This window comes from Rhipicephalus microplus, chromosome X, assembly GCF_043290135.1.
Source record: "Rhipicephalus microplus isolate Deutch F79 chromosome X, USDA_Rmic, whole genome shotgun sequence".
Taxonomy (NCBI): Eukaryota; Metazoa; Arthropoda; class Arachnida; order Ixodida; family Ixodidae; genus Rhipicephalus; species Rhipicephalus microplus.
Window position 1 is genome coordinate 49,320,339 of NC_134710.1, and position 16,344 is coordinate 49,336,682.

Sequence of the window (16,344 nt, forward strand, 5' to 3'; positions counted from 1 at the left end):
GAAGAGCGCATTCCTTAATTATATTGGGGCTAGCAAGCTCATTTTTGGTTTTCACACTAAAGCGTTTTATATAGTTTGCACACATGCAAGATCAAAATAAAAGTCAACTTTTTTATTATCCAAATAAAGCCGAGCATCAATATACACCCTCAAAACAGGCGCCAAGCCTATAAAGCCAAAGAAATGTGTTCTTTCAGCTTTCGTTTTGTCTGAGTTATAACGGTCAGAAAAGCATTTCAAGGAGCATGGAAACGCCACATTGAGTACAAACCACACTCTAATAATCTAAGCGTGAGAAAGGTCACCATTCATGGATAGCAAGTGTGGTTTGCTTAGCTTGAAAGCAGACCGTGCTTAGACTAAGCTTGAAAAAAATCCCTCCCACTCAAACTTGCTCTAGCGTCAATTTTTGTATTATTGGGATAGCGTTTATATGCACATTCTGGGCTAGATTTTGCCGGCGGGGTCGGTATTGCCGTCACTCGTATATATATATATATATATTGTGACGAAGGAACGCGTTTATTTACAGGAAATGGTTGAGATCGGTACAGCTCAGAGCCAGAAAACCGGCGACCGAGCTGCTCGTGAGTCAGACCGCTTCCACCTCTTCCTCTTCATGCGCCCATCGAGGTGTGTCATTTCCCCCGTTCGCAGACGATGCCCACTGGGCGAGTCAATAGGAAGGTTGGTGGTGATATGGCTTGAGGCGCGCGACGTGTGTCAGCTGTGTCTTGCTAGAGCGCCGACCATTGCTTGTGACGCCGGAGATGACGTATGTGACGTCGCTGAGACGGTCAATGACTACAAATGGTCCGGAGTAGTGGGCCAGAAACTTTTGGCATAAACCACGTTTGCGGACAGGTGTCCACAACCACACCAGGTCACCCTTTGTGTAGGCAACGGAGTGATGGTGGGCGTCGTACCGGGTCTTGGAGCGCTGTTGAGATGCAATGGTTCGAAGGCGTGCGACGCGACGGGCTTCTTCAGCGCGGCATAGTGACTCGGCAACCGATGTTTCCACATCTAACGTAAAAGGCAGAATGGTGTCGAGGCAACTGCGGGGGGAGCGGGCGTAGAGCAGGAAAAAGGGCGCGTACCCTGTTGTCTCGTGTTTCGCGGTGTTGTAGGCGTATGTGATATAGGGCAGTACTTCGTCCCAGTTTTTGTGCTTGGCATCAACATAAATTGACAACATGTTCGTTAGCGTCCTGTTGGTCCGCTCTACGAGGCCATTCGTCTGGGGGTGATACGGGGTTGCGTGGCGGAATTGGCTGGCAGACAGGCGTAGGATCTCTTCAACGACGTCAGCGACGAACTGACGTCCCCGGTCGCTAATGACGACTCGTGGAGGGCCATGACGGAGAATGATATGCCGAAGCATAAACTGCGACACGTGAAAGGCTGTTGCAGTAGGTATAGCCGCAGTTTCTGCGTAGCGCGTCAGGTGGTCGACGCACACGATGACCCATCGATTGGCACTGGCTGAACGCGGAAACGGACCTAGAAGGTCGACACCAACAATCTCGAAGGGAGAGCTAGGAGGTGGTACGGGATGGAGAAGTCCGGGTGATGTAGTCGTGGGACGCTTGTGACGTTGATGACATTGTTCGCAACCCGCTACGTATTTTTCTGTGTCGCGTCGCATCTTGGGCCAGTAAAACCTTTGCTGGATGCGATGAAACGTTCTGGCGAAGCCCATGTGCCCACTGGTTGCGTTGTCATGGCAGAACCGAAAAATTTGGGGACGTAGAGTGCGTGGAACTACCAGAAGCAGACGGGCGCCTTGGCCAGAATAATTCTTCTTGTAAAGGACGGCGTCATGGACTATAAAAGAGCTTGAACTGGCCGGGTCATTCGCGGAGGCAAACAGGTGATCTAAGCAATGATCCTCGTGCTGTGCTGTCCGGAAAGCCGCGATGTCAGGAAAATGAGAGTCAATAGCTGTGATAAAATCGTCAAAATTATCAGCTTCACACTCGGTCGTTGGTAGAGGAAGCCGTGACAGGCAGTCAGCGTCTGCGTGGCGATTACCGCTCTTGTAGCGGACCGTGAAGTCAAATTCTTGTAACCGTATGGCCCATCGCGCAAGTCGACCAGATGGATCACGTAGGCTCACCAACCAGCAAAGAGAGTGATGATCTGTGATAACTGAGAAACGACGACCGTAGATGTAGGGGCGAAACTTGTGTACGGCGAAAACGACGGCGAGGCACTCCAATTCGGTAACCGTATAATTACGCTCTGCCTTGCTCAGGGACCGGCTTGCATAGGCGACGACGTGTTCAGCATTGTTGTGTCGTTGAATAAGCACCGCGCCGAGACCAACTCCACTGGCATCGGTGTGGATTTCCGTGGAAGCAGAGGGATCGAAGTGGCATAGTATTGGCCCGGAAGTGAGAGCGAACTTTAGTTGCTTAAACGCTGACTCACAATTTGGTGTCCAGTGGAAAGGGACGTCCTTGCGCAGCAAGTCAGTCAGTGGCTGGGCCTTTTCAGCAAAATTAGGTACAAAGCGGCGAAAATAAGAGCATAGGCCCAGAAAGCTTCATAGCTCGCGGATAGACTGTGGCTGCTTAAACTTGCTGACGGCGTCCACTTTCTGCGGGTCCGGTCTAACACCAGCTTTGTCCACAAGGTGTCCTAAAACCAGTGTTTGCCGTTCACCGAAACGACATTTTTTTGAGTTCAGTGTCAAGGCGGCTTTCTCCAAACATGTTAGAACAACGTCAAGGCGATGATTATGTTCTTCAAAAGTTCGTCCAAAAATAACCACATCGTCCAGGTAACATAAACAAATTTCCCATTTAAGGCCTCTCAAGACGGTATCCATATAGCGTTCAAATGTTGCCGGAGCATTACACAAGCCGAACGGCATAACATTAAATTCAAATAGACCGTCTGGCGTTACAAAAGCCGTCTTCTCTTTATCAACTGGATCCATGGGAATCTGCCAATACCCGGATCGCAAGTCTACCGAAGAAAAGTAGGAAGCTGAATGAAGGCAGTCAATTACGTCATCAATGCGGGGGAGGGGGTACACGTCCTTCTTGGTTATAGAATTGAGACGCCGATAATCAACACAGAACCTCCAGGACCCGTCTTTTTTCTTTACCAAAATAACAGGCGCAGCCCACGGACTTGACGATTCTTGAATTACACCAGTGGCTAGCATCTCGCCAACTTGTTCAGCAATAACTTTGCGTTCGGACACGGACACGCGATAGGGCTTTTGTCGGAGAGGATGAGCAGAGCCAGTATCGATCTTGTGACGAGCGCGCGTGGTCGGTATCTGAGCCCTAGGCACCTTCCGTGCAAAATCAAATACTTTAGCATGTCTCGCCAGCAGTGCAACCAGGTCTTTGCGCTTCTGTGAGGAAATGGACTTGCTAACCATTTTTGAAAATTCAGCTTCCATACCAGAAGTTTCCGGACCCGCCCTTTCAAGATCGCTTAAAGCTCCAATGCAGGTGCTGCTCTGCTTTTCGAACAGGGCAAGGCGCATACCAGCCGGTAGTACAACCGACTCGGGTGAGCTGTTTATCACCCATAATTGAGCCGTCTCGTCTGCGAGAGATACAATGCATCGTGGTACAAAGATGTTTTTCTTGAGACAAGCTACAGGCAACGGCTCAATCACTATGTCACGTGAATTCAAACTCGAGTTGGTTTCCGAAGTGGTCACTTGTACGCTGGCCGTGGACCACGCTGGCAGAAGTACATCTTTAGCTACAGTGAGGTTACCTTTCTCACAATCAGGCTGCTGGGCGAGAGTAGACAACAGAACCTCACCTGCTCCACAATCCACGGTCGCACGACACTCTCGCAAAAAGTCTATGCCAAGTATAACGTCATGCGTTGATTGAGCCAGTACTGTGAATTCCGCCTTGAACGTTTTACCGGCAACACTAACAGACGCAGTGCAGACGCCGACAGGACGCAAGAATGCGCCGCTCACTGCCCGAAATGTGGCAGGTTTGTCCCAGTGAAACATAACCTTACGGCCTAGTCGTTGCTTAAAAACTAAACTCATCACGGAAACACTTGCGCCAGTGTCTATCAATGCCATCGTGGGAACGTCGTCAACAAGTACCTGAACCTTATTCTGAAGCATAGAAACTGGTGGAGGCATTCTTTGATGAAAATCGGTACGTCCAGCGACCTCACCTCCGTCGGCCGCGCTGGCTAGTTTCCCGGTGGCGGAGACGACATTCGTGACCGGCGCCGTGGAGATGGTGACCGAGGTGGACGGGTGGTGGGCGGCGTTAAGCTGCGCACAGATCCGGGCGAATCACTCCGGTTGATCGGCTGGTAGGCGTGCCGCTCGTCAGTTGGGTTGGGGGGCCAGTAGGTGTAGTCAGGCCGTTGGCTTCGTTGTGCAAACGTCGCGGATCTCTGAGGGAATGTCGAACGTGGATTACGTCGCATTGGGCAAAATCGGGCGATATGTCCCCGAACACCGCACTGGTAGCAGACGGGCCGTTCACGGGGCATAGGGAACGTCGCTGGATGTTGAGGGTACGCGGCGCTCTGTTCCCACTGAGACGCAAAAGGAGGTGGATGGCTGTTGTAGCCGTAACGACTGTGGGGAGCATAAGGCGGCTCTACATAAGAAGACGCCGGTGGTGGAGCCCTTAGCTGAGGGCCGCGGTTGGAATAGCTGCGCTCCTCGAAACTCGTAGCATTGATACTTGTGGACGGTGTATCGCACGGTGGTTCTCGGGCGTTCAAGGGCGCGTAAAGGTGACGACGAAGTTCCTCACGTACAATGAGGCGAATCGTTGACGAAAGGTCGGTAGGCACGGAGTCTTGGCACACATCGACAGTGGCGACGGTCGTAACATTGGCAAGGCGTCCGAACTTCGTAGTGATGCGGCGAGTCTTCAGGGCCTCAAACGTTCGGCAGTGCCCAATCACATCGGCCACAGACTCAAGACTCTCCTTGCCGATAAGGAAGTGGTAGACGTCTTCCGCAATTCCTTTGAGAATGTGGCCCACCTTGTCCTCTTCCGTCATGTTGGTGTCCACACATTTGCACAGTTTCAGTACCTCCTCAATGTAGGTTCTGCATGTCTCACCACAAGCTTGAGCTCTCTGCGACAACATTTGCTCTGCACGTTTCTTCTTCGTCGCAGGGTCGCCAAAGCACTTCTTGATCTCCTCCATAAACTGGTCCCATGTTGTCAAGGTGTCTTCGTGATTCTCGAACCACACTAAAGCACTGCCATCGAGAAATAGACCCACGTGGGACAACTGGCTGGCCGCATTCCAGCCATTGGCTCGGCTCACCCGTTGATAGTGGCTGAGCCATTCTTCAACGTCATCGCCAGGTTTTCCTGTAAATGTGCGTGGCTCTCGGTAGTGGAAAGACGGCGCCCTCGCGACCGGCTGCTGGATGTCTCCGTCCAAGTTCATATCTTGAGGTAGTGGTGGCAAGCCCGCTAGTCGACGGCTGCGGCGAAGCTCGTGCTCTTGCGGTTCCGTCGTTAGTAGACGGCTGCTCTCCGGTCTCGCTTGACAGTAGCTGGCTTACCCCGCACCTCCACCACAACTGTGACGAAGGAACGCGTTTATTTACAGGAAATGGTTGAGATCGGTACAGCTCAGAGCCAGAAAACCGGCGACCGAGCTGCTCGTGAGTCAGACCGCTTCCACCTCTTCCTCTTCATGCGCCCATCGAGGTGTGTCAATATATATATATATATATATATATATATATATATATATATATATATATATATATATATATATATATATATATATATATATATATATATATATATATATATATATATATATATATATATATATATATGTCTATATATATATATATATATATATATATATATGAAGGTATAGAATATGGCACAACGGGAGCGTTGTCAACAAGGATAAATCTATTTATTTCCCAAGAGTTTCGGGAGGGGTCCTCTCTTCATCAGGGGATGAGTTATACTGACATGAACTCCCACTATATATATATATATATATATATATATATATATATATATATATATATATATATATATATATATATATATATATATATTTGGGAGTTTCAGGTGTTAGCCACTGAACCAAGAAAAGGCTTGTTCATAATAATTTGAACGGTAAGCCAATTACATCTACCACTGACCGCTGTTGACGGAAATCTCGGGGGGGAACTATTGTGTTTTCAGCATTACCAGCAAGATGGCGCAGTAAGACGTGTCACCACATCGTCACGTCTCCGCGGCACGCGCCGTCATTTCTCACGCGTACTGTGCCCAGCGGAGAAGAGGGGCAACTCTCGCTCTTACGTCCCTATCTCGTGGTGGGGAGAATGGTACATCTTGGCTGGCATCGGGCTTTAAGTGGAATGATTCTGTTGTAGTTACAGGGTGCACAAAGTTCACTGCATTTATTGCAGTTTTTGTTTGCAAAAGGCGCGGGCTTTTCAGACACAGCGAAGTAACTACTGGGACGCCTATTAACTTGCATCTGTAATTGTGAGTACGTTCCGTGCGTCATTTGTGTGTGATAGACGCGTGCAAGTTTCGATCTGCGTTTTATTCAGCACGTGACGTTCAAATGTGTTGCTATTACGTTGGTTGCTTCGTTTTTGCGGCAAAGCTTTGTCTTTTTTTAGAATGTACGCTACTGCTATGCGATATTATGTTTCTTAACATGACTCACCACTCAACTTGATGCGTGCGTTACCGAAGATCGAAACTGTTTCGGTCTTATTCTGAAGCACTTTAAAGCATGGACAAGGCTAAGATTTGGCTGTAACACCAAATGTCTTAGTTTGATTCTGCCTAAAAGATTGATTTTAAATGGAAAGCGTTTCTTGGCGAACTAAGGGAACTTCGTCTCTTTTGATATATCTGGTTACCTACGTCTGGACACTATCGAGGTCGTCTCCTTGACTTGACGCATATCAAGATTTGCATGCATAACTCTGACGCATACACTGTATTTTTGGCATCATAATCAGCGAGTGATTACGCTTTCTCTACTGTATAAAACTGCTTTATACAGGGTGATGAGCACATGAAGAAAACCAACTGGCAACTAAATAAAAATATGTGGGAATGATCTTCCTTGTATTTTTGGTCATCAAAACAAATATGCCCTCGTGGGTGAACTAACGTGAGTAACAAAACGCGTAGAGGAGTTATCTAAATATAACAACCACCCAGGTAACGCAGAGCGTTCAGTCAACATTGTTTGAATGCAACGAATGTGAGACAACGCTAGACGGTAAAATATGACTATGCACCGATGTTTATATTAATACGTTGCCATAACACACTGTTTTTAATGTTGCAGCAACATTCAAATAATGACGTTGTCCTAACGTGTTGTTTTTGACGAGGACATATCATTCAAGTTATAACGTTGCCCTAACGTGATGGTATAAAGTGGTAACAACAATCAAATATTCACATTGCATAAACGTTGTATATAGACATCAAACGCATGTTTAACAGCGAACGTAGAGTCAACATGGAGAACATAGTCGCTGAAACATCCAATAATACACATAGCAACGTTTTCAACTTCGTGTACTCATTTGCTTAATGGCTGACAGCGGCTAGTTAGTCTGGTTGAGTAAGAAATAGAAGCATGAACAATACAGACAGCAGTTGAGTCTATGTTTTCACACACTAATCCTTCTATGATTCTGGGGCCGAATTCACAAAGCTTTCTCTTTGGCTACGCATTTTCTTAGCCGAAAATTCTCTTATCTGGAGGGATTACTATAGCGCGGGTATGAATTTAACTTATTCGGCACTTAAGAGGGCAAGGAGGACACACGATAGCCGATGAAACGACAAGGAAAGAAAGAAGTGTGTGCCGATAATATCAAGGAGCACGCAAAGCGTCTAGCATCGAGAGTATACGATGATAGCCAATGATTTGCTGCATCTAAGTTTCAGCTCCGCGAGCGTCTGCTACAGCGCTTACGGGATGCCGCGTACGTTGTAATAGGCGTTTTGGCGGGCTGTGCAAAGCCAAGCACTCGCCTTTCATCAATGACTGTAGCTAAAAACGAAATTGCTCGATGGCCTTAAGTCATAGAGCAATCCATGCACTACCTCGCCAAGTACAAGTAAACAACACTCCAGGTGCACCACATAAATGAAACCACACATGAATCGATGCATGCAATGTTTGAAAATGTGCCTCGAATGTCTTCCCTTACTTAACGCGACCAGTTACCTTACATTTCATTGAAACTGCGCTGCTACTTAACTATTTCTTTGCAATCTAGCACGGTATTGTGGTGAACATAAGGGTGTTTTGTACCTATAGTCAAAGGTAGCCTTTGTTACAATATTCTTATTACAAGACACATGAGCGACTTTGGTGTTTGCAGACGAATTGTGCGGAAATAGATAACAGCAGTAATCAAATGAAATTGTGAGCGCAATTTCGCTGGTTCCATGCACCGCAGCATTTCTATACAGCCGGAATGCGAGAACGTGCATACGCTTACGCTTAGGTATATGTCTACGTAAAATGAGGGAGACTCATTGGGAGGTGTCTCAGTGCTAATGCTTTTCACAAAACGTGGTGCAAATATTTCGTCCAGCGTTGTTTGAGTGCGCAAACAAAGCAAGGGACGTGTATACGAGTCTTGAGGTCGAGAGACGTTATCACACGTGCGAAAAGGATGAAAAGAGAAAGAGAGAGAGACTCTCGTTTCGGCTTCGCAAAAGTTTGAAATTGATAGATAATAAAGACAATTTTCTGGCCCAGCAGACGTCAGGGAAAGTCTCCGCAAAGCAGCGTCAGATGCTCGGAGAGCATAAAAAAGTAAAGTACGCGTTATATGGGAGTGACAGCCACTCAGAAAGCGAGATGAAGTGTGACTGTCCTTAGATGTGAGAATCAATGCTAATTAGGAGAGTTGAGTTAATGAGCCAAAACTTTCCTAGATAACGATAATGGAAGCAAACTGAGCATTCATCTAGTGAAAGTGACACTAGTGACAGTGAACTCATAATAGTGGATTAGCGTTGTCACAGGCCGATATGTATTTTTATTTTTTTATTTATATTTGGCAAACTATGAGAAGGTAGCCTACGTTAGAGCCGGCTATCCCAACGTCACGACAGTAATTTACAAGAATAAATAGCGCACGGTTATACAGTCACACGTGGCGGTTGCTATCTTCTAGTAACCTTGGGCAAACGCATTCTATTTTTTCTATTTTTGACAAAGTTTCACCGGACGTTTTTGCATTTGGCTTCATTCGAAGGAAGGACGATATATCAGCAATAGGGCGAATGCAAGCATTGCTGCAGTGGTCGAGCGGTTACAGCGCTCAACTACAATCTAGGAGGTACTTGGTTCGATTGGCAGAATCACTGAGCACTTTTTTTTTCAAGAGGTTGCCCGGCCTGACATTATGCGTGGTGGCGGGTACTAGTTTTTTGAGAAGTAGGCTTTCGCAATTGCTTCTTTCACTCCCCTTTTGACCCAAAAGCGCTGTACTGTGCTCCTTCAAAAATTAAACAATTCAGGGTTCATAATTTTCTCCTCCATCCTCTCTTATCGCAAAGTGTCCAGGGCTGAAATACCAATATCATACCTCGTATATTACTTTTCACGTGTTTGAATATTCGACCAGCAATCAGTCTTCACAGTGTTTTGAAGAAAATCTACACATGCAGTGAGCTAACTACTTGCAGCCAAGTTGACTGCCTTTGTAGGGACGTGCTTTCGTGCTAATTTGGTGGGCATCATCAGATGCAGCAAGATCAAAGAGCACGTACAGTTAGAGCTGACGCAAACAGAGTGATTAGTTTGTGTCTTCTCTCCCGCTATTTGTCATGCTGCACGCTTCAGTGTAATGTCACTGTCAATGGTTAAAATGAACTATACCAGTTAATCGAGTTCTGCTGAGAGGGTCCCCTATTGTCCAGAATGGAACAGAACAATGACAATTTTATTTGTGTGATAAAGAGATACCCTGCTTTTGGTTACTAGAATAAATTTCTAAACTGAAGTTTATTTTTTATTATCAACAGTTCTAGTGCAGATGAAAGGTGCATGGACAAAATTCGTGTATTCAGCTTGACTAGGTTTGTCACCTTAATTGTAATTGCGAACCGGTATTACAGTATGCATAAATATCACACACATATACAACCACGGGTGATAGCTTGCTTATTCTGATTAAAATTGAAAGGTTGAAATCGAGATATTTAACCAACGCAATGTGTACAAGATATGCCATGTAGAGTAGCTGTGCTCTAAACTAATCTTCGCATTTTCGTTTCATTTTACCCAATTTCTTGCCCATGACTGTAGGTTACTAAATGAAACAACTTCTTCGAACACACATATTCGGCGTAAGGTTACATTTATTTTTTTGCAGTACAAAACAAATTGAAATGTATAATGGCTCAAAAAAGAAATATCTAGAAACAAATTCAGCCGAATCATTACCAAACTTACTCACCAATGATAAACGGATTCTCATTTAAAAATACATATATACATACATATATGCACACACACATATACATATGTACACCCATGCATACATACATACACTCAGGTGTAAATATTAAAATTAATGGCTTTAAAACAACAATTCTACTACACTCATTTTGAAAATACTACAGAAAGTAACTTACGAGAAAAATCCACCAGCACTGTTATGTCTGAACACGGTGTTTCTCGAACCATCTCGCAAAAGCTTGATGGTGACAAGCAGTGACAAGCAGTTTTTATAAAAAACAGTGACAAGCAGTTTTTATAAAAAACACAAGAATAAAGCCCTTGACAATGTCATGCTAAAGAAAAGGGCTGTGCATCAATATTCTGTACATGTCTGCAATATCACTCTATTTACACAGCTTGGCTCATTCACAACCCACTAACAAAGCACGATAGAACACTTGGGCTGAAAGTTGGCCCCACGCGAGTAAATTCTAGACAATACATGAATAATACAATTATAAGCTACTAAGCTCCTTGGTGCAAACAGTGTTTATATTGACAGCTATAGGTGCCATTTCGTTTCCCCAAAACACTTCTCAAAAGTAGAATCAACTTTATTTAGCTAAAAGTTTCTATTCTGGCGCGTCGTGTTGGCTCAACGGTGGAAGTGACTCTTTCGGCCAAGAAAACAAAGACCAATTATTTTTCCAGTTTTTGAATTCACCCCATGCTAACATTGAGGCAGCTGGTAGGAGTGCTTTTGGAGAGAACAAACCACCACATTCCCACCAGTTGTGGCCTTGGGTAGCTACTTCACTTGGACAAAAATGATGAAAAACACTCCTCAAGAAGACTTCAAAGTTTGCACATCAACACAGTTCCCATACAGCTGTCTATTAGTCTGCTTGAAAAATATTGAGTTTACTGGTGGGCAAAGACTGTACACTATGTGAGGTGATGCTCCAGTGCACTGCATGTATGTCTTGCTGCTGGCCTCAACTGCGATGTTGCTCAGCACTGATGTGTAAAATAACAACTAATACTATGCCACTGCAAAGTAATTATGTGTCATTTGCATGAAACAAGGACCACAATAAAAGAACATAACAACATTTGCCTTCACAAAGTTCAAAAAATGTAAATAAATTTCCACAGAGTTTTCACAGTTCATCTGAGGATAGTAATATTGGTTGTAAACACATTCTTACTTCCACTAACAAACTATTTTAAGATGCCAGATTCAATATTAGAATATACCAGCACTTTTGTAGGGCTAAACAATTGTACAGGCACCTAGAAAAACACAAGTGAATGCATGCTATAGCTACATATAAAAATAAATACCTTTATTTGTAGTCTGAGTAGAGCTGCATAGATGATAAGTCACTTGAATTACATTATGAACAAACCTATCAGAGCAACGTATACATATAAAAAGTTACACTTACACAGTAGATAAGTAGACTGTTGAAGGACGGACAGGCAGTGAGATAATACCAAAGCACTAAAATCTACTGTTAAGGTATACTAGAAGTAGTGATGATCCTCTTCCTTCCAAATAAAATAATCCACATAGATTCAGTTCCCAAAGCTTATACACTCATGGCATCATTGGTGCTATACAAATGAGTGTACACTGAAGGATTACATCGACTAAGTACATGATTACTGCATTCATGGCTTTACTTCTTGTACTACAAAGAATGCAAACACAGTTAGTTACCATTGGCGACCATGGATGCTGTGATTTCTGGCATGTAAATGTAGAGGCACGCAGGCACTTAACACACATGTTAAAAAGTTCAGCTCAAAAATATTTGCCCACTAACACTATAGCAGCCTTTAAATTAGTGTCATAGTTTGGTATCTTCCATGCAATATTTAAATAATTTCAAATGCAAGCAAATGAACTGCTGAATAATGCACTGCAAAGAAGTTAAGCAGCAGCTGCTCCTGACACCACAATGTGCTCTTTCTTCTGTTGTAAACTTTGAGCAGGAGAACAGTCACTGGCAGTCCCTTTATACTTGTTGGTCTTCTGTGCTCTGTTCTTGATACACTGTACATGACCATGGAGCACCGAACCCCTTGTTACTGCTGGAACTTGGAAAAATACAGATCATTGTTACAACCATGCTACATGCAAGAGTGTATAGTTGTCAATTATGTGCTTATATTTACAGATATTGTATTTTCAGAAGCCAATGACAAGCCTCAACACACACACACACAAACAGTGAAGACTGAAAATATATTTAATATGGTACAAGAGCAAAACTACAATGTTATAGATGAAGCCATTAAACTTCTGACAGGCATAAAAAGCCAATAGAGTTTCTTCTATTTCGACTTTACACTAGGTGCGAGAAGTAGACCACAAATAAGTTCACTAAGAAACACAAGTTAGACTGCATTACAACACAACAGCCAATGTTGACAACTTTAAGGCTGTCTAACATAGCCAGCTCACCATACCGCATATAGGAGCAAATGGGCAGTCTAGAAGACACAAAGAACTTGTGGATTATGAGTGCTTGTTGCTGACATCTATTATTCTAAACGAAGAAAACCTTTCAGAAATGCACTTCATCAGGGGAAATAATCATACGCAACAAACACAACGGGCTCCTACAGGTGCCACCAACACTCACCATTATTGTTGATACCAGTGTCTTGCCGGATGGATATGCTGCGTCCTGCACAGAACACCAAAGGAGCGCTCCATGACTTGGATTGCATGTGTGCTAGCTGCATCGCTCTGCTGCTGAAATAGGCTAGTCACAGACAGAGAAATGAGAAGCCATGGCTTTGAAACACACTGAACGTCACCTTTAGTGATCAACAATGCATACTTAGGCCAGGTACAATTTGTAGAAAAATATATATCACTATGCAATCGTGGTGAACATGTTCGGCTGAAACACAAGCAACAGCACTGAGAGAGAAAAAGCTACATTAGGTAAAAGATGCAGTTACTGGCCCTATGTCATCTGAGGCTTCTTCAATAGGTCTTTCTCCTTGCAAGTTGTGAACGGCCAGGCAATTTTCACCCACTTGCTCTTTCCACAAGCTCGAGAGCTCAAGCTCGAGAGTTCAGTCACAACCTCGAGAGCTCAATAAGAAATCAAAGTATTTGTGCTCGTTTCAAAGCACAAGCTTTTGTGTCTCAGATTAATGGAGTTTCATTTAGAGCTGCAGGCTTTCAGCTTTCAACATTCTCAATTATCTTGTAATTTAGTTCTATAAATGTTGAATAATAATTATGTGTAAGAATATTACAGGTATCCACTGAAAGCAACCATGCTTGGGTTTTCAATTTGTGCACAGTAAGTGGTGTTCACGTATACGTATGTATTAAAGAAAAACTAACCTTGCAGCCAGCCGTTAGGCAGTTTTGTGCCCTCGAAGCTCCCAAGCAGATCGCAGTCCTTCCAGATGAGGCTGCCATGCATGCTTCCACGCCACATCCGCTGAATAATAACAGTCCCAGCAGTGACATAGGCTTGCACAGTTAGGGAGAACGTGTCCTTCCTATATTTGTACAGGTGCTCCAAGTAATGATGAGGATTGATGTGCCAGAATGTGCAACCGATGCATCACAGGACCTTAACAAACCAATCTCTGCGATCTGTGAAGAGCCAAAAACGAGATATTTAAAAACAATCATTAAAAGCACTCACTTCTAATACTTATTTGAGGAAGCTATCTTTTCGTTAAAGTGACCAAAATCTGCTATAATCACTTTGAAATAAACTGAAGCCTCATGTAAAATTTACGTACCGCAATATATATGTCCTACTGAAGTATAGTACTACCACAGTGGTAATCGTCTATAGAACTAATTTTCAAAAATAACATAAATTTTTTAAGTGCAACCTGGCTCCTGAAAAATAAATTCACATTAACTTTCCAACTATAAAACGTGGTCAATCGACAGGCCCAACCTCATAATCAAACAAGAGCTCACTTGTATCAAATCACAAAAAAACTTTTTTATGTATTTGCTCGATAATATATGTATGTATATAACAGTAGTAGTAAATTTTTCATGCTTCAACTTACCATGGAGAAACTTTACATCTGATGGGCTTAAAAACTTGCACACGTTATAGAACTGCGTGAATTATAGTACCGGTGAAATTTAGTTCTGCAAGGTGAACTCACCGATGGCAGCATTTAGTAGCCGTCGGTGTCATGAGGAACCAAGTACGGCCAACAGGCAAAGGGCATCTGCAGACTGGAAGCTGCCAATGACAGCAATAAAGGGCTGGCCAGGCGTGCACGTCCATTGATAAAGTGTAAGAACTGGCCATGACCGGCTGTTGTAAAGGCTCTAGTGCCGTGCGAAACGATGGCCAGACGAACTCGTAAACCTGTAGTTAGGCGATATTGGCCTACAACTTCATCCAAAGCAAGGCACCGGTGAAATCTTTGCTTTTTCTGGGGGTCGGAGGGAAGGTTGACGTTCACGGGCTCTCGCTGCCACATAGAACTCTCAAGTTGTTACTGAAGAACAGTCTAGGCGCGCTTCCAAAGTAACACGATCCACAACAGAATGTAGCATCTAGCAGCTTTGGTTGATCACATCACAGCGCTAGGTCTGGGGGCCGGAGGGAAGCTTGACGTTCACGGGCTCTCGCTGCCACATAGAACTCTCAAGTTGTTACCGAAGAACTGTCTAGGCGCGCTTCCAAAGTAACACAATTTACAACTGAATGTAGCATCTCGCAGTTTTGGTTGATCACATCACAGCGCTAGGACTATGGTTATCACAAAAAGGAGAAGTGACGACTTAACAAACAAAAGCGCCAAGCTGCCCCACCACAACTTCGCAGGGCAAAACAGTTATCAACGCTGTCTTTCAATTTTCGGTCACACGAGCACAGCTTGTTCACAAGTCTTGGAACGTCAACACAGCACCACTGTTCACAACGAACATCGTTTCACTCCCGAACAGTACATTGCTCTCAAGTAAATAGAAGCGTACGGGCTAACTGGTGGCGAAGCAAGAACCGAGCGCGTAGTTCATGCGTTTCCGTACGTACTTGGGCTCACTCAAGTAACGTGTCAAAACGCTGTCAATCCGAAATGTCGCACAGCTACCAACTGAGAGACTGGAAAGTCAAGCGAATGTGTGTTTGTGTGCCGGTAACAGTCAAACTGTTACCGGCACACAAACACACATTGCAGGCTTCCAGAGTGCTAGTTGCCGTCAATACATCGATGCCGATCCCCGCTTGATAACCACACCGACGCACAGGCTTCACTGCGCTTCACCGAACACCATTGCACTGCCACAGCTTTCCGCACTGCTTACACGCACAGAAAGAGCTGCTGTAATCACAACATATCCGGTCAAACGCTGAAGTAACTCGTGCGAGAAGCGTTTGCTGAAAGTCGCACCGACCGATACGCTGTTTAAGACGCCATGTTGTTTTCGACAACTGCGCAGCACATAAGACGATAAGAGAGCTCTTAGAAAGTACTTGAACTATTTTGACGGCGTGAAAAAATTTGCTCTTATGTGCGAGAGGGGTGATATGACGAACACGACAGGTGTGCCAGATGAAAGAAGTGTTTTGCAACGTCATGGATTCAGCTGATGTAGAGGGTATTGCTTCACAACCAATCACAAGCTGTGCCCGTAGGCCAAGCCGTCGTCTGCTCGCGTTTGTCGTCTGCTTCGATCAGAGCATGCGATAGGACATTCGCCTTCGCAAAGCTATTATTCTCAGGTGAAGTGGTAGCTGCGTCACACAAAATACATGTCAGTGGTTCGCTCTACCTTTGAATGATGTTCGTGCGCCAAGTTAAATGGCTGCTAATTGACACAGGGATGAATTCAGCCAAGGTTTGCTCCAGAATCGTGAGGGTTTGCATATTTTCGGTGTCATACAAAGTTACTAG

The 16,344-nt window shown here is 44.5% G+C and overlaps 1 protein-coding gene across 3 annotated transcripts; it reads right to left on the reverse strand.

Moving 5' to 3' along the window:
* Positions 1-10,337: 10,337 nt before the first annotated feature.
* On the reverse strand, positions 10,338-15,923 carry LOC142775170 (uncharacterized). Of its 3 annotated transcripts, none has more exons than XM_075876515.1 (4): positions 14,602-15,923; positions 13,808-14,065; positions 13,089-13,133; positions 10,338-12,540 (listed from the first exon to the last, which is right to left on the reverse strand). In XM_075876515.1, the coding sequence occupies exons 2-4, from the start codon at positions 13,902-13,904 to the stop codon at positions 12,374-12,376; spliced, it is 309 nt and encodes a 102-aa protein (XP_075732630.1). In that variant the 5' UTR covers positions 13,905-14,065; positions 14,602-15,923; the 3' UTR covers positions 10,338-12,373. The 3 variants fall into 3 exon arrangements, 2 of the variants coding, with proteins under 2 accessions (XP_075732630.1, XP_075732629.1); XM_075876514.1 differs by having other exon boundaries at positions 13,089-13,211; XR_012886673.1 differs by lacking the exon at positions 13,089-13,133 and having other exon boundaries at positions 14,602-15,906.
* Between the last annotated feature and the right edge of the window lie 421 nt (positions 15,924-16,344).